The following is an 18,171-nucleotide window of genomic DNA, read 5'->3' as shown; positions in this document are numbered from 1 at the left end:
ATACCGGGCCCAGTGTGCTAAGCTTAAAGAATAGATGCCAGGGTATTAACCACTGGACTTCACGCGATACGCACCTGTAGAAGCGCCTGGTTCTGCTGTTGGAGCCGCTTGACCTCGTCCCAGAGCATGTTGCTGGGCCGGCTCTCCAGCGCAAGGACCCGCTGCTCCATGACGTGGTGCGTGCTCTGCAGAAACTCGTTCTGCCGCCGCAGCTGCTGCACCATCTCCTGGACACCCTGCTGGTCCAACACCTGAAGCAAAAGAGAAGTTCCATGTATTTCTAACAAAAAACAAGACAAAGTTCATTTTATTGCGAACTAACATAAAGGAATATAGGCATTCAACACCCTGCTGGTCCAACACCTAAAGCAAGAGAAGAATTTCACGTTTACTATCATAAAAAAAAAGAAAAGGCTTGATGATAACCTTTTAGTCTATAAGTGATACAAACAAAATCTTCCAACAACAAGAGTTTGGAGACCTCATATCTCCATGAAATATCCTGATTATACAAATAAGAAGAAAAAAGTAACTTAAGCCCTATAATGAAGAACACTGCCAAATACCAAATATCATCATAATCCATCCTGGGGTTCTTGAGTTATGCTTACTACAAATATCCGGCAACACAAATACACACACACACACAGACAGACAGAGCCAATAACAATGTCTCCATTTTTCTTGGAGATAAAAGGACAACTGATCATAATGATACATGATTGTAGACAATAAAGAGATGATTGATTTCGACACTAAACATATTCTACTGGTACCAGGGAAAAAACACAAACATTGTAACAATTGTATATCTTAGTTGCGGTACAAAAATTTGAATGGCTGAATGAATTAAGCTTTACGTGCCTTGCGCTTATAAGACATCAAACCCAGGCATATAAGACATTTAACGAAAGTATAGAACAAATGATACATATGACAAGTGGACATGGGTACGAATGAGTAGTGAAATCCTTTCGCAAAGAGTGATATACTTCCTGTATAGCATATAACAAGTTAAAGTGTGATCTTCCTTGTGAGCGGCAAAACGCAAAAAGCCTTAGATCAATTTCCATGATATAATGTCATCTGTGGTTTAAGGACTACCAAACTGGTTTAAGGTCTTACTGATTAAGAAAATGTTAGATTTCAGGCCTCCTTTAGAACCGTGTGCACTTGTATCTTCGTTTGAAACCACGATATTTAAGCTGCATGTAACGTTGGGTAACATAAATTCGCGGGGTACTTAAATTCGTGATTTTTCGAAAACGGGGTATTTAGGGATATGTGCTAGATGCAACATCAGTAATACCGCTAGAAATGCAAACTTGACAGACTAACGTATTCAGAACACTGTCTGAAAAGCTTCGATAACCATGCATTAGAAGTTGGCTACGTCAAAAACTCTCCGTCCCTTATTGTCACTGTCTGAGGCTTCGTGGGAGAATTATACTACATAGTTGTTCGCTGGTTTATAAGACAAATGTCACATCCGCTTCCTGCTCAACACAATTATTTACAATACAACTTATTAGAATCTCTTTTGCTAACCTACAACTGGATTCTAAGTGTGATTAATCATCAAAACGCCTCTTTGTTGCTACAACCAATGGCTACGGCACTACGGTGAATTTTCCCGCCGCCATATTCGTTACCCAGAATCCTGCCATTCGGCAGACGACAAACGTTTGCGAGGAACACTTTTTTGTCTAAATGTTGTGTGTGATAGTGGACTGATGGCGATATTTTCCTCAAAGTTTGCTCTTAGCACAAGCAGAAACACATGGACATAGTAGTATTACCATTTCTACGGCATCCAGCTAACGCCCCGATGAATAATGTACAAATTTCCATGACGGTGGGGGTCGACTTTGAGTGACGTTCTACCAACTCAACACACGGGTTGTTCCCGAAGGCCTGATGTGTGCGGTACGGCCGTTTTTTCGTGTATTTTTACTTGGACACGTCTATATCCATAGCACTCTCCTCAAGCCAAGGATGGAACGAATAGCTGCTGTATAAAATGTCATTAGCGGTAAGATATTCAAGACGAATCGATATCTTCTCTCCCGAAATAATGTTCACACCTGTCCGACAACACCGTCATTGTGCGTGCGGCGGACGGTAGTTTCAAGTTGAAATATTATGGTGTCAGCACGACTAGAGACCAAATCTACCATATATATGATTAGTGCAAAGATAGCAAATGATACTGACAGAATAATAGAAAAAAAGGATGGTTTAATGTTCTGCTAGATTGATTTCAGTCAACCATTATCGGAAAAATGGCGAATTTATGTTACCCCACGTTAGCTCTTAGTGTTTGATGTCTCAAGTTTTTGAATGTTGGAAATATTCAGGTGTACAATGTCTCCCGGGAAGAGCAATGGGGTAAATTGCTATTCGAGATCAAAGCAAGCAAAACAATCAAACTAACTAACAAGCAAAGAAACTAACAAACAAACAAACAAATAGGCAATATATAATGAGAAAAACGTCTTCATGTTATCACATACATCCTTTATTGCCCTTATTAGTGCGCTTCTTTTGTTAGATTAGGCTAACAGCCGTGGCTTGCCTAGTAACCATCTTCGCGCCCAAGTTATTGGCTCTTAGAGAACGCTGTTCCGAAGTTTATAGTATGAACAAATACTCGAAACCCCCACAATATATGAAAGAAAACTTCAAGTGTGCCTAAAACAATCCTTTATTGACCAACACCTAACGGTTTTAAACTTTATCAACGTTTATTTTATGTGTAACGGGGGGTGCCCAATATTCGGACGTTTTTTTACGCGCTGGAACTCACGGCGCTCCATTGCTGGTTGCCAGAGAGTGGTCAGGTTTTAATGAATGAATTTTGAACACATTCATCTAAAGACCATACTTGGACAAGAAATGTATTCATACTGTTCATGGGCCCTTCATGCTCCGCGTTACATGCGGAAGACGCTGTGAGACATTTTCACGAATGTACCTTCTGATTTAGTGCTACGCCAGATAGTGTGCCTAACTTCGTACGCTTTGGTAATTTTGCTCTCTTCGGAAGTTGGTGATGAAGTTAGGGAAATGTAAATAAGGCTTGAAGTCTGCTATATTCTAGCTTTCTTTTGACCGGAAAATTTTGACTGTGTGCACTTCTAACGTCATGTGAGAAGGGCTATATCTAGCGCATCCCAGCTCATGTTCCCACGGGAAATAGGCTACTACGCGGCCCGACGTACGTATTGAATGCGGCCCGACTTACGAAATCATTACGAAAAAACGACACCGCTTACATCAACAATACTCCGTCTACTTATTGGGAAACATCTTCGCCATCTCTGTATACAGTTTCCTTTTCATAGACGGTACCAATCACATGTTAGAGCGTAACAAAGCTGTGCGTTGAATCGTCCCGCCGCCATCGCGGTCCAAAAAAATGGCGGGAAAACAACGTCGTCAGACGACAGCAATGTTTACGTTGTTTTTCTTTGGTCGGTTTTCTTCTCAACAAACACTTAAAGACCCAAATTTTTAGTGTTTTATGAAATTATTTTTTTTATGTGTATGATAGCTGTGTGACTTATGTATCTGCTTGGCACAGGTCGTATATTTAGGTGCCGGGCCGTCTAGCTACGCAGTGACCCTCTACTCAGCGTTGCCATCATTATTGTCAAAATACTACTTTTCGACAAAACAAGAAATGAATATGTACACATATGTTTTGAATGCAAATAAAAATTATGTGCATGGACTTGGTTCATTTATCTTCCTTATGAGCATAATCAGTGGACACAAACACGGCGTACTTATGCATAAAAAGATCACTAAAAAACCCGTCCTAAGTTAGGGCGCGTCCTAAGGTAGGGCAACCCCCGTTACATTAAAATACAGAGGGTTAAAAATGTAAACATACTTGAAAGCAATATTGATGATACAAAGATATGATTCTAAAATGACAACCTTTTTGCTCTAGCTGATATAAAATTATTATTTTGTCCTTGTTGGATATAAAACGATTACAAATAACGTACACATGATACAATGATTTTGGAGACATACTTTGTTCTTGTAGAGAATGAATTTGAATCGTAACGTAGCAGCACACATAAATATATGACGCTACATACTAGTAGTGTCTTAGAAAGATGTTGGGAAGTTTTTAGAAAAACTTTCATTTTCCGTGGAAAAATATGATAGAATTATCATAATCGAAAACGACCAAATGTCCGTCGTGAGTCAGCGCCAGTACCCGTGGATAGTACAGATCGTGTTCTTCCCGTGTCAGCACGTGCCTGATAAACGTGCCGTCTCGACTGAACACGGAAACACGATGGTTGTTCCCGTCAGCCACGATGATGTTGTCCTCGCTGTCCGTGATGACACAATCGGGGTTGTACAGCTGACCAGGTTCCGAGCCGTATGACCCACACGTGATGAGATGACGACCGGCGGGGTCAAATATCTTCAAGTCGTGCTTGACTTCGTCACTGATGATAATTTGGTTGCTGCTGTTGACGGCAACGCGGAGGAAGGAACCCAGCTGCTGACCTTGACCTCCGTCCCCGAACTTCAGCATGACGTCATCGCTGGGACTGAGTACGAAAACCTGGTTCCCGATAGTGACGATGATGCGTCCCAAACCGTCAACAGCAACGCCTTTTGTAGTTTCCTCTGGCTCTGCAGCCCCTGTCACCTGGATGACACGTGACTCCCTCCCCTGTTTGTCCAGTACGTGAATCCTGTGTCCGTCTCCTGTCACCAACAGCTCACCGTTTGTCAGTGCCGCCACACACAATGGCCCGAACCCCAGATCGACCTTCTTCTGGAAGGCGCCATCTTTGTCCAGAAATTGCAGGCGTTCGTTGTAACAATCAGTCACTACAATGTCTCCCTCCACGGTGACAGCGAGAGAGGTCAGATAGTAAAACTGTCCATCTTGACTGCCTTCCTCCCCAACAGCTTTCACTCGTTTTAGACTCGCGCCGCCACCACCGATCACCACGTTCGGTCGTACCTGCATGATTTGAGGTGGGCGCAAAGGTGTTCTCACCTGGTTTATCCCACCTACAAGTTTAGCTACTTCCTGCTCCAGTACACCCGCTGGTAGGTCAAAGGTCAAGGTCACAAAGTCCTTGGTCAGTTCGGATTTCTCGGTATTTTTGTGTTCCATGGTTTGATCCAGCCGTCCGGTCAGTTCTTCGGCCACCGACATGACCTCGGCCGGACTCCCGTACTCCAACACGTTGTCCGTGAACTGGACACAGCTCCTGGCTGAGGCCAGGTCCATCTCAGCTGCCTCCATGGCGGCTTCCAGCTGTTTCTCCCGAGCAGCATTCATGGCGCGAAGCTGACCGATTCTGTCGTCTCCCACCTTCTTCGCGGTCTCGATGATCGTGTTGACTTGTTCTCTGATCTGTTCTTCTGTTCGCTGTACCTGTGAAGACCACTCGTTCTTCATTGACTGCAACTGTTGTATCCACTTCTCATGCAATTCTGTTGCGTTCTTTACTGTCACCAGTTTTGACTTGAACTTTGCCCCCTCCCTCTCGGCTGCCTTCTCTATCTCCACATACTGGTGATCTTTGTGCGTTGTGACCACACAGTGCAGACAGATGACCCGGTGACAGGTGTCACAGTAGAACTTGTTCAGTTCATGGTGATCCTCACACTTGGAGGTCTCCCTTGCCCGGAGCTCGGCGGCAGCTTGGCCAGATTGCAGGTCTTGAATTGTTACAACTTTGTGGGACTTGGTCGCCTTGAACCGACGGTGGGTGTCGTTACACGTCTGACACAGGTAGTCGGTACACTCCACACAGTAAAACTGAGCCGAGTTGCCGACCTCACAGGCCGTACAGGGGACTCCATCCTCCCTCGCCTCGGAAGTTTCCCCTTTAGGCTGTTGTTGCAGAATGTCGCGCAGTTTGCCGACGAGGAAGTTGGACTTCAGTCCCTGGACGCCATTTCTGGGGAGGGGCACGTCCTGTCGGCACGTTGGACAGTCCAGTTTCCCTACGGGCTCTGTGGCCAGGAGCCTCTCCAAACACGGCTGGCAGAAGGTGTGAAGACACGGCAGCATCTTAGGCTGCTTGAAGTCCTCCAAACAGACCTGGCAGACGAGGAATTCGTCGGTAATGTCGCTGATCGCGTTGGACGCCATGTTTACCAAGTACTGAATATTGACTTTGGCCACTGTAGCGTCAAAAGGGGTCACAGCGAAAAGCTTTGAGCGCTTTCTCATTGATGTTTACTCATGTTACGTCGCTTTAGAACATTCCTTTTCAGGTGTACGGAGGGAAGAAAACGTCTTGTAATGGTATACGGAAAGGGATACGGCAAGGTACAGAATAAACTTGCGGTCTCGGCCTGTGTCAAATCCACCATCCACGCTCCTATTAAAGCTACTATCGTTTAGTGAACACGGATAGAGGGTTACGTGAAATTGGCAGAAGGCCTTTGACAATGTGACACCGGGTGAACCAGCTTCTCCCGGGGCTTCCGGGAGCTTCTTCGGCCCAATGTGAGCACTGCAGCCGCCGGGATAATCTGCCTGTTCCGGTGATTTTGTCTGCTTGGGACGAGCTTGAACTCCCTGTTCCTTAAGTTTTATCATTATTTAAGTCATGTTTAGTTTACTTATATCTATTCATTGAAATACCGTGCTATTCCCTGTATTGTACCAAGTCTGTGTAAGAAACATTCTACATTTGCATCTACCTTGTAGAAACCCTAATGAAAGTCCCTGTCATTTGTTGTATCAATAAACTTAATTACTGCTTTGGACCTTAAGGTTAAGTGTGGGATATTTTCACGCATAGAACAGATATTTGAAATATTACGTTGAGTTTATTGAGTTTATTGAGATACCCTTTAGCCCCTCTAGGAATGAGAAAGAACACTTTAGCACATGAAACTACGTCTCAAACTTCGAAGATCCGCTTCAGGTAGCCTCTAAGAGGCCCATTATGGAACTTGATCTTCCTTTTTCCGACCCCTACCCACCTACCACATATCATGACGTTCCAGCCACAGCTTCTTGAATTATGTTGTTATACGCTTAGACAAAATATGACCTTCTGGCGAAGGTAACAAACCCTGTCCCGCCAGCGCCTGGCTTTGCTTCTATAACTTAACATCACACTGACCTCCATATCACAAGCAAACAAACAAACAAACAAACAAACAAATGAACAAACCTGTCCCGCCAGCGCCTGGTTCTGCTTCTGTAACCTCAGCACCTCCTCCCACAGCAGACTGGACGGTTTCCCCTCCAATAACATCACCCTGCCCTCCACATCGTCAGCCTGCTGCGCCAGCCGCTCCAGCTCACCCTGTATGTGCTGCACGACGTTTTGTTGATGTTCTATCTGTAAGTATGGCAAAAATACTATCATAAACATTTCATTCCAAATTGCAATCCTTTTGATGTATCTGAGGTGGCTGGAAAGAGTAGAAATTGGCCAAATGATTGACAGATAACATGCCAGAGGAGTTAGCCGGTCGGCAGTACTGTTTGCCTCCTGACAATGCCTGAGGTGGTAAACTGTACTCCCGGCCGGCTAACCTCCTGGCATTTTATCTGTTTATTCGGCCAATTTCCGTGACACTTTCGAACCACCTCTGTAGTCAGGTAGAGGCTACTCTAAAACAACCTTTTCAGACAAACCAAGGACATTATGTCCTTGGACGAACACGTTCACTGTATAAAACAGCCTCCAGTGTAATTTGGGAATCTGATGACCCCCTTAGAAAACGTTTTCTGCAGAATTCTGGCTCCAGTTCCCAGAATTCTGGCTCTAGTTCTAGAATTCTTCAGAATTCTTCAGAATTGGGCTAATCCCCAGGGGGTCATCAATGCCTGCTACATATCTTTAACGTCATTTTTACCTACCGGATGTGATATTAAGCCATTTGGTTTTAATATTACGGAAATGTGGGAGGTAGTCCCAAATTAAGCTGGAATTCCCATATCAAACTGAGGTATTATATGTGCATACATGTGTATGTATATTAGAACAACATTTATCTCAAGACAACAAAGGGTTCGTCAGCTCCATGATATCCTTACGTACCGTCTCTGTCACCTGGTTGAGCTCCTCGCGAGTGCGCAGATCGTGGCCCGAGCCGCACGTCCTGTCGTCTGACGGAGGCAGGACGAAGGTGTAGGAACAGCGGCCGTCTCTCGTGAACCGACTGCGCATGTCCGCCTGCATTCGGAGAATGGGTAAATTAGTCCAAAGCAATTGAAGAAAATACTGTAGGCAATATTTTGCATCAATTGACAGAAGTTGTTTAATCTCTAAGTAGACACGCGGGTTCGGTTGTTTCTATGAGTGCGTCTTTTCGTTTACGAACGCTGACTAACGAAAGATAGTAGATGCTTTATGAAACATCTGACCGTTTACAAAGTGTATCCAGTTTCTTAAGTTACCTTTGCATTGTGTGTCTTTTCGCTCGTTTCTCACGTCTTACGACAAATGACGCACACGGCCGACATTACAGTAGTCTTTCAGGTAGCAATGAAACACACAACTTGTGCAATATATAGTAAGCTGTGGGCGAGACAATACCACTGTACATCTGCTCAGAGATTAGAGCCTTCACAACGGGCACAGAACAAGATTTAGGCCGCAGATCCACCCTCACAACACATGCACAAGTGACCGTGTCCTTTGGCTGTGCCGTCCTATTTGTTGTGTTGAACGTTTGCACAGTACGAGACAAAGGCCAAGGGGTTTTGTATTGACCGATTATGTCGTGTCTTTGTAGGAATAGTGTAAAAGATCTCGGATCTTGAGAAAACCGGTTTGTGCCGAAGATGGCTCCTCTCAGATTTGAAAAGACGAATAACTTGAAGATGAATGAAATAAAGGGACGGGACACCCGAACAATTATGCCCCATTACGCGCTTTGACAGAATGTGCTCTGTATGCCCCAGGCCTAACAATCGAGACTAGTGACATCAACCCGCATGTAACCGTGAGAAAGGAAGTCTTCCCCTCATTGTTCTTTTTATCATTTTTCATATAAATTAGAGACACGTATGTCACAGAAACGACAATCAAATTAAATATATAGAGCAAAACTAATACCAAAAATAAACACACAACCAAAGCTCCAAAACAGATACATAAGAAATAGAAATAGAGACAATTTCAAACAATTTAAGAAATAGGCACAGAATCCCTGATTAATGATAATTGATACCAATTTGATAAACACCAACCCGCATGAGAACCTGAAAAGGTCATCCGGCTGTTTTGATACCTTGTCCCGGGTCAGCATTTTGAAGAAGAAAACGGGCAATGATGTGTCCGTTTAGCAGACGGGCATACAGTCACTTGATAGTGAATTGACAATAGTGTAATGTAATAAACCAATTTGCAGAATCATTAAGTACCCGCTCAAAAAGGAAGGGCCTAATCATGAATCGCCTAAATCACTTGCGTAAGTGATAACCCCTACTGCAAGAATAACAGGTTACCGGCCACTGTTAACAAGAGACTTTTTGGCGAAAGCACATTTCATCCAAAGACAGGACTTTCAAAAAACCGTTGAATGATTGAACCAAGGAAGACCAACAATAGACTTTCTTTCTTTATAAATCTTAAGGGTAGTCCCTTCAGTTAACTGAGTAAGTGACAGAGTAACAGAGCCCTTACAAATCATAACAAATCTGATCTAATGTTTACATTGAAAGGGACGCTAGTATTTAGTAGCTACATGCATTAAAGGTGCCCTAAGCGATTTCAGGGGGTAAAACTTGAAATATTCTGGGGAAAACAATTCTGTTTTGTGAGGTAGAAATTGACATTTGCTTCCCCATATTACCACATCTGCATCATTATTTCAGACTTTGGGCGTTTAAAAATAGCACAGAAGCAAGCCACAAAAGGAGTATTTTATTTATTGGGTCCCCCCAAAAATCAGCCCAGAATATCCAGCCGTAACCGTTTTCTGTCGACAATTTTCGGTAACTTCCGGCCGCGTGACGTCACAATGCCCAAGGACATTGAGCCATGACCACGTGATTATTTCTTCGGATGCGTTCGAGACTTATCGGTCAGAATCGTGCATGTTCGGAAGATTTGAAATGATGGCTGGCCTCCAAGTGCTCAGATTTTCAATGAGTTCCCACCACACAACGACATCACATTTTTGCTCCATGATGGTCGATATGTGATGATATAGTGTTATCTAAACTTAATATGGATAGAAATCAGAAAAAAGAATGATTTTGAACATATGACTTTCAGCGCCCTAGTATTGCTTAGGTTGCCTTTAACTCCCTGCAATGGAAATTTTCTTTATTGCCATGTTATTTGCAGGTATTTTTTGTGCTTATCTTCGTTCTTGTGGTTGTATAGCACCAGAAAAGCAGACCATGATTTCAATTCACAAAAGTCTCCACTCCTGGGATGTTGCCAAAATAATCTACGCAGTGGAATCGAAAACGAGGCCACAGGACTATTACATTTGAACTTTGGGCTGGATTACTGAACATACTGCATAATACAACAATACTTACTCGAGATATAGTAAAACAATACTATCATATAGTTGTAAATATATGTAGAAAGATGTGTATTACAAAATTTATAGATTTTAGAGCAGTTTAGCACGTATATTTTACATTACATTTTAGAATTATTACCCCGTAGACGAGTGGCTCCGTCCAATTGTTTGACACGAGTGAGGTCACAAGGGAGTGTGACGTCACGTTTGGCCAGGTTACGCGTCTAAACAGACGTTCGTGCGGCGGCGGGCTGACCTGCCATCTTTGATCTGATTCAAACTGGACGTGAGCATCGCGCTTTTGGGCCACAGACTGACACCTAATTAGCTTATCACGCTATTCAGTCGTTCTACGAGTGGATTGTAATCCTGTTTGACAAATATCACCATGGAAGAAGACGATCTCAGTGGCGATGTGGACTTCGATTTCTTTGAAGTGAACAGCACGTCGCACCGTTCCATTTCCCCTGTGCCAGGAGATGTTTCTACGCAGCAGAAAACTGCAGATCGGGAGGATAGCAGAGGTAGGAATGTGTCGGGGGACCAGAACAGTGTGAGGAGCGGTAGCAGCGTCAAGATCACCGCGAAAATTCCGACGGGCTCCCCGCGATCGTCGGGGAGCTACAGCTCGGATGAGTTCGAGTCGGAGGGGGAGGGCGGCAGCGAGAGCGACACCGGCGGTGCGGGGAAACGAAAAAGCAGAACGCCGACGCCTAACCACGGTAAACAGCCGAGCAACAAAACTATGGGCAGCGCCGCCAGCAAGCACAGTATCACCAAAAGGGAGGTTTCCCCCGAATCGGACTCGCCCGTAGAATCGCCGAGAAGTCGATCGAGTTCTCGCAGTAGCTCCAGGGGGAGGAAGGCGTCCAGGTCGCGATCTAGGTCGCGCTCCAACTCGCGAAGCTCGGACAGTGTGACCGACGTGTCGCCGCTGTCCTCCCCCAACCTCAGCCCGGAGCTACGCAGAAGATCCCAGAAGGGCGTAGCAACCGCCGAAAGTCAAAGTCAAGTGCGTCACCGCCAGACAACCTCATCGGGCTCTCGTGACAACCACCGGCACAGGAGAAATCCAGGTGTTACCGGTAAAAGGCAGGTGAAAACAATAGGTGTAGACCGACAGGGCCAGGAGAGGCCCATGCACAAAGATGTACGCTTTAAAGAAGGAGATGACAATGTGGTTGAAGATAAAGAAGATGCGTTACTTCTTACCGATGACTCAGACACCATGGAACTTAACAGATTACTCGCAGCAGTACTGGATATGGAGAAAAGGCCTAGATCGGCTGGTACCCCTACGACAGGCCAGCATAAGAATATGACATTCAGTAACGATGAAGTCAGGAGAATTGAGATGGAGAACCACCGACTCCTGAACGAGATTATCAAGAAGAAGCAGAAACGACCCATGAGTGCGAGCAGCACCTCAAGCCGCATGAGCCGAGCATCTACATCCAGCGTTTCCTCCACGCGGTCACGCGGAGGCAGGAGGGACACGAACAGCTCGGCGAGGATCTACCACACGGCGCTGAACCGCATGCGCGACCAACAGAGGATCGAGAGGGAAAACCTGGCCATGTTGAGGAGGCTCGAGGGCGCCAGGGCCACCCCGGGCATGTCGCGCCAGGAACTTCTGGGCAACTTCGACCAACAGAGGAGATACTTTGGGAACATCTCCAAGAGTAAGACACAGACCCCGGTGAGAGCTAGGCGGCCGCTGTCCGCTGGAGCGAGTAGACTGAGGACTGCAGCAGCAACAAGCTCTGCTGCGGACGTGGGTTCGCCCCTACACACAACCAAACCCAGGCCAAAATCCTCGGGTAGAGTTCGCCCAGCCTGGGAGTCAGGCTGGTAGTGCGGCACAGTCTAAAGGAGAATTAGCAATATGTACAAAATATGGAATTTTCTTCAAATGCATTGTCAGGGTTCTCCCCAGAAATTTAGAGCATATCAGTGCTGTAGGGGCATCCGATGTGAATTTTTAGGAATTTTAGCAAGGCAATGAATCGAATCCAGATATCAACAAAAATTTGAAAAGCAGTATCACTGCTAGCAGTATAGGAGCGCAGTGCCGTTATTCCAGACTGGGGAGATCCCTGTTTATATATTATTACTTGGTAGCGTGTATTTTAACTCATGTTAATCTCCAACCTGCATTTATATTCCTATGCTGAGTTAAATACTACCTGTAATCATCCGTGTATAATACTGTTGTTAGTATGGTTATACTAGTGTACAGGTTAAGGGCAGGTTTCCAATTTGTACAGAATTTATTTGAGACCAATACTACCCTGCTTGGTTACGAAGTTAAACTTTAACTTAAAAATGGTTTTATGGACACTTGAAGTGATTTATGTATGTGCTACATACTTGTGTCTACAGTACATGTGTGGTAAACAGCCTTGCCTTTGTAAAGTGATGTACTGAGATTGTACAGTAAGATGATAGGTGTAAGCTGATAGCTTGAGAAGCAAGTATAGCAGTACATAAAGGCTTGAAGAGATACATGTATCAGACAGTCCAATGGTAGTACATGAACTACTCACAGAATGGACATTTTTATCAAAAAGCTACTTTAAAAAGAGTAGTTTAGTGTAAAAACTGTTATGTGGAAGAAATCCTCTATGTCCGTGCATGAGCAACGATACCGACCAGCATTTGCAGTGTACTTGGCTTTTATGCACTAAATGTAAGAAGCTATCATACTGTATAAATGTAAGTATAAAATTGTTGCAGTATAGTGCATGGTAGTGCCATATGCACCGTTAAATGTCTCCTGAAACTCTTGTTAAACGAGTTGTCATTGTTGAAACCTTGAAACGTTCATGCACACTTTTTATCCAATGTGTTGAACATTTGTTTCAGAAAGCATGCCATTTTAATAATAGATTTGGTGAGGCAAGTTTCTATGTCTAGTGTGCAAACTTGACCCAAGCAAGGAGAAAGCATCAATATTGTATGATGCACAAAAAGAGCCATTCATTCATTGTGTGAATGTAGAGCATTAGATCTATAGGTGTGGCAGAAGGCTTACAGGGCAGGATTCACAGGCAAAAGCCTTCAAAAGGAGTTTATCTATTGTGCAATGATGCATGCTTATCCGAATTACAGGTTTGGCAAATTTGAATTCTGTCACCTGTATGAGTTAACCCTCTTCCTAGCAAGGGACCCTTTTAGCCCCAGATTTGTATTGGTTATGGAGTTAGGCAGCAGGGAGAAGGTTAAAATACTAGTAGGTTAACTGGACAAGAGTTAGGGAGAAGGGAGTTACCAGTTGCTACATATCAATGTTTAAACTCAACGTTTCTGTCAGTTGATGGACTGTCTTGATACCCAAGTTTGATTTTGTTGTGAAATGCTGAAATAAGCGGAATAACTTGTCACAGATGACTTGTGGTAGGAACCGGTGATGGCTACCGCCGCCCACATACCATATCTCATAAATGTTTGATACCTTTGACTGGTGCATTGTGTCATTATACAAATGGAAGGAAATGGAACGTTCCGAATTGTCTACACATTAAAAAACAATGGTTGTACTGTAAGTGTTTGAATTGGCTCGGTTCCATGTAGTCCCTGTTATGAAAACAGATTAGTCATTATGGCATCCAAATATATATAGCTTTTTAGTGGAGATTTTTGAAATAGCGAAAGGAAACGAGGGTTTCAAGATGACTGATTTGTTTTAACCACGTGCTAGACTGGATATAAGAAGATTCTTCAGTGTGCGGGTCGTACAGGCTTGGAACAGTCTACCGCCAAAGGTTGCCGATCAGACAACAATTAATGGATTCAAGAACTTCATAGACCACTACATGAAAAAGATAGACATAGGAGAGACCAAGGGGTACCCACCTACTGACTCCTTAAGTAAATTCAGGTAAATTCAGATAAATAGTGTGATTTTTATCGCTTTAGAAGTCCTGTATTCTGAAACTACCAAAACGGGAAGGAATGATGTGCTTGCATTTGAAAGAATGTTAAACTCCAGGCACTACAATGAGCATTATGTTTGAAATAATACAGCTGTGCTTGTGTTTGCTGTACCGAAAACATACATTGCTGTTTTTTCCAAAAATTGGTACAATGTCGGTTGAGTACTGTGTTTTTAAACTTTCAGCTGAATAACAATTTGTAGATTCGTTTGGTCATGTAACCTCCATTAACATTAATCTGCCGGGTTACATAAATCTGCCACTTCTAAAAACAGTGGGTTTGAGAGATCTCTAGTGCAGCACCCCCCCCCCCCCCCTGGCATGCACAGTGAAGATACACAGGTGTGCATTATGCTGGGGGATGTTGGGTTGGAGATCTGTTTGGACGTATCTTTTCAGGGTGGTGGAATTATGTACCCTGGTGGAATTGTTAGTAGATAATACAATGTCAGGGTTGAGTACTGAATTTTTCATCTTTTTGTTTAAAACTTTCAGCTGAGGAAAAATGTGGAGATCTATTTGGTCATGTAGAAAAAAAGACTTGCCCAAGGACCGCCAAATCCTGGAGGTACACAAATTGATTTTGGCTTAATTTGTTGAAACAACAAAAAAGTCCATGTCAACCCAGGTGACTTCTGAAAGTCCTGATATAACCTCGAAATTTGATCCGCAAAGCCTGAACAGTCAAAATTAGACATTGATATAAAGATCCAAGTTCTGGATTACAACAATTAAGACATATTAGAACCTTGAACAAATATCAAGCAGTGAGAATTCCACTCCATCCATTGTTCTAATATGTCAATTATCTTGTTATATAATTATCAAGTCACAAGTATTTGTTCAGCGACCGATTAAGTCGACAGCGTGGGAAAATAAGTACAAACGGACACTTCTGGATACCTGGTTACATATGAAAGTTCTCATATAACCTTGGAATGTCACAAAATACATACACTTCATATTCATCATATTCACATTGATATAATGATCCAACAAACAAAACTTGACGTTAGGACCTTGAACAAATATCAAGCAGTGGGAGTTACACTTCATTCATTGTTCTGATATGTCAACTATCTTGTTGTATAATTATCAAGCCACAAGTATTTGTTCAGCAACCGATTAAGTCGACAGCGTGGGAAAATAAGTACAAATGGACACTTCCGGATACCTGGTTACATATGAAAGTTCTCATATAACCTTGGAATGTCATAAAATACATACACTTCACATTCATCATCACACTTATAGAAATATCCAGGTTCTAGACTGCAACAAACAGAACTTGTTAGAACCTTGAACAAATATCAAGCAGTGGGAGTTATACTTCATTCATTGTTCTGATATGTCAACTATCTTGTTGTATAATTATCATGTCACAAGTATTTGTTCATCTCCACCAATTAAGTCTATGTAACAATGTTGGAAGACAGCGTGGGAAAATAAGGCCACAACAATTTAATTTCTTGGTCAACAGATTTTTTTTCAAATTTTAGCACAAAGACATGATTAAAACAGAAGCCTGGGGTGAAAACATGCACCTGATCCTGTTCACACCCTGACACTGTGTGCACCAAAGTACAAACTTTCCTCTGAGATTCTGTTGTCATGTTGATTTTCCAATCAAGCATTCTTTTAAAAATTCTGTTATTACCAAGAAATAAATGGTGTGGCCTAAGAAAGAGATACAAAGAGATACTCCTTGATCTGTCTCAACTCTGGTTACCCATGAAAATTCTCATATAACCTTGAAATGTGCCCCACAATCTAGACCAAGAAATTTAAGAATGACCGATTTAAAAACAAACATTCTGGATCATAACAAAACAAAACTTGAGATGCTCGTACAAAAGCAAACTTAGCTATGAGAGTGTTACTCAATCCACTGTGATAATTCGTCAATTATCTTTTTGCACCTAACATGTAAGTGACCAAATAGGTCTACCGATAACTTTTGGAGAGCAGTGGGAGAAATAAGTACAAATAGACACTGATGGATCTATGTACTGACCAGGGGAACAATCTTTGCTACACCTTGAAAGGTTTATAAGCAAAGACAGGATAAACATTTACATGTCATGGTATATATCAGTGTCCCTGTACAACAGTGTAGGACAGAGAATAGCATTTGAGTACACAAGCAATGCTTACAGTGTCAAGGAAACAGTCTAACCTTGTAACAAGATATCTTGTACATACCTGCTCAGTTGTCTGGCCTCTGGTTCCCACTGAAGCACCAGAAACCACCACGAAAACAAACACTTGAGTTACAAACATCATGGTCGGATGGACGGTACAGTTGGTCTGGTGTCCCCTAAAGGCCGGGAAAGTGAACATTCTTGTTGGACCAGCCCACTCCAAAAATAATTGTATTATCAAAGGTCAAAAGAGATGCACAATTTGATTTAGCCTTGAGCTAATAAAGGTAGGGAGTTGCACTGTATTTGCACACGAATTACACACTTGTAGCCAAGTGACTTTTCACTTAAGTATGATAATAAAAGTAAAGTACTGAGAAAGACTTTTCACTGCTTTCAGAGAGCAGTAAGTAGAAAATTGCAGGACCCAAGGACTTCTCTACTGCGATTTACTAGCAGTCAGAATGGCGTGTGGCCAACATAGTGGTGAAAGAAGTTGTGGGAAATCTGGCCTCATTATAACTTGTCTGTCCTCGCTTTAAATTCATCTGTAGTTCAAAGGGACATGACTACATAGAGTGACTTCCTACCTCATTTGGGCCTGGCCTTGTGATCCCTCGTGTGGCACACCGCCAGAGTGCTTCCAGCTCTGTCCTGTCTCTGGCTCGACAACCCGAGATTTCTCATCTAAACTTCCTGCTGCAAGACGGAGCTATCTTTGATAAGTCCTAGCACGAACATCTGTGGTATGCTGCAAACTCGCAGAAAACTTTTGCAGCCTTATCCTGTGTATCCTTTAAACCTAGGGAGGTTTCGGGGCCTGTGAGAGAAACACTGTCTCCTCTCTGTAGTGTCCAGCCGGTGTCACACACAATACCTACAGTAACTGATTTGTGCTTCATACTTTGTCAACAGGTCGATGTCATGGGGTGACTTCACCACCAGGATCCCTCAACACAAATATTTGCAATTGTTCCCGAGGCGTACTGTACACAACCACTGTTTTGAGCAGCGGGACTTTGCAATATTTTCAATAACCAAAGGTGTGACTTCCACCCTCTCCTTTATCTTGACATTGCTGATGTCAGTTCTTCCATCTGTGTAAGCATGACCTTGTTGTCTGCGACAAACGTGCACCCATAAAACTAAGTAGGAGAGACATTAGGGCATTAGGTCTATCATAAACACACTTTCACCCTCCAGCACCTTCTGCTGATTTGCTAAGACCTTGCTCCAGGCTACGAAACATTTTGGTTTTGTCGCATCGGGCTCTGCTCAAGGTAAAACCTCTCCAATTACAGCATAGAAATCTGCAGCATACAGAATTACAGATATTGGTTTCCTTGTGCCTTCAGGCATGTACACACAAATCTTGTTAACATTCTGAGTAACGGTTGCATTTGCTTTTGCTCTGCTTTTCTTTGTGTCAGTCTTGTGTACAGGTAGCCCCTTCATGCAAGCTTCCATAGAAGCCCTGCCTGGGCCCCTAGGTCCTCTGACACACACACACAACTATTCCAGACGTTCATGAACAAAAAGAGCAACTATGACACATTTTTTAAGTGTGGGAAGGTTAGCGATGTAAACAGCGATGAAAGTAA

The 18,171-nt window shown here is 43.2% G+C and overlaps 3 protein-coding genes across 4 annotated transcripts; 1 reads left to right on the top strand and 2 right to left on the bottom strand.

The window, feature by feature from the left end:
• Positions 1-44: 44 nt before the first annotated feature.
• LOC136436196 (SH3 domain-binding protein 5-like) lies at positions 45-17,803 on the bottom strand. 2 transcript variants are annotated; one of them, XM_066429978.1, is made up of 5 exons: positions 17,161-17,803; positions 16,632-16,746; positions 8,052-8,186; positions 7,176-7,346; positions 45-251 (listed from the first exon to the last, which is right to left on the bottom strand). In XM_066429978.1, exons 1-5 carry the CDS (start codon positions 17,163-17,165, stop codon positions 60-62), a joined length of 618 nt encoding a protein of 205 aa, XP_066286075.1. In that variant the 5' UTR covers positions 17,166-17,803; the 3' UTR covers positions 45-59. The 2 variants fall into 2 exon arrangements, with proteins under 2 accessions (XP_066286075.1, XP_066286074.1); XM_066429977.1 differs by lacking the exon at positions 17,161-17,803 and having other exon boundaries at positions 16,632-16,981.
• LOC136436194 (tripartite motif-containing protein 2-like) lies at positions 4,140-6,276 on the bottom strand. The gene has a single exon (XM_066429975.1). It carries the CDS (start codon positions 6,218-6,220, stop codon positions 4,154-4,156), a length of 2,067 nt encoding a protein of 688 aa, XP_066286072.1. The 5' UTR covers positions 6,221-6,276; the 3' UTR covers positions 4,140-4,153.
• On the top strand, positions 10,686-12,665 carry LOC136436193 (cilia- and flagella-associated protein 97-like). The gene has a single exon (XM_066429974.1). It carries the CDS (start codon positions 10,883-10,885, stop codon positions 12,347-12,349), a length of 1,467 nt encoding a protein of 488 aa, XP_066286071.1. The 5' UTR covers positions 10,686-10,882; the 3' UTR covers positions 12,350-12,665.
• Positions 17,804-18,171: the final 368 nt, after the last annotated feature.

The sequence above is a fragment of the Branchiostoma lanceolatum genome, chromosome 6, assembly GCF_035083965.1.
Source record: "Branchiostoma lanceolatum isolate klBraLanc5 chromosome 6, klBraLanc5.hap2, whole genome shotgun sequence".
In the NCBI taxonomy this organism is placed as follows: Eukaryota; Metazoa; Chordata; class Leptocardii; order Amphioxiformes; family Branchiostomatidae; genus Branchiostoma; species Branchiostoma lanceolatum.
This window is presented reverse-complemented; position numbering and strand designations above follow the sequence as displayed.

What these genes read in the sequence shown, in the direction of transcription:
- LOC136436194 (XM_066429975.1), bottom strand. Translation starts at nt 6,220, where the DNA reads ATGAGAAAGCGCTCAAAGCTTTTCGCTGTGACCCCTTTTGACGCTACA.
- LOC136436193 (XM_066429974.1), top strand. Translation starts at nt 10,883, where the DNA reads ATGGAAGAAGACGATCTCAGTGGCGATGTGGACTTCGATTTCTTTGAA.
- LOC136436196 (XM_066429977.1), bottom strand. Translation starts at nt 16,769, where the DNA reads ATGTTCACTTTCCCGGCCTTTAGGGGACACCAGACCAACTGTACCGTC. An exon ending in GAGGCCAGACAACTGAGCAG is followed by an intron (nt 8,187 to 16,631) that starts GTATGTACAAGA and finishes CTCCGAATGCAG; the next exon opens with GCGGACATGCGCAGTCGGTT. An exon ending in TCAACCAGGTGACAGAGACG is followed by an intron (nt 7,347 to 8,051) that starts GTACGTAAGGAT and finishes CCATACTTACAG; the next exon opens with ATAGAACATCAACAAAACGT.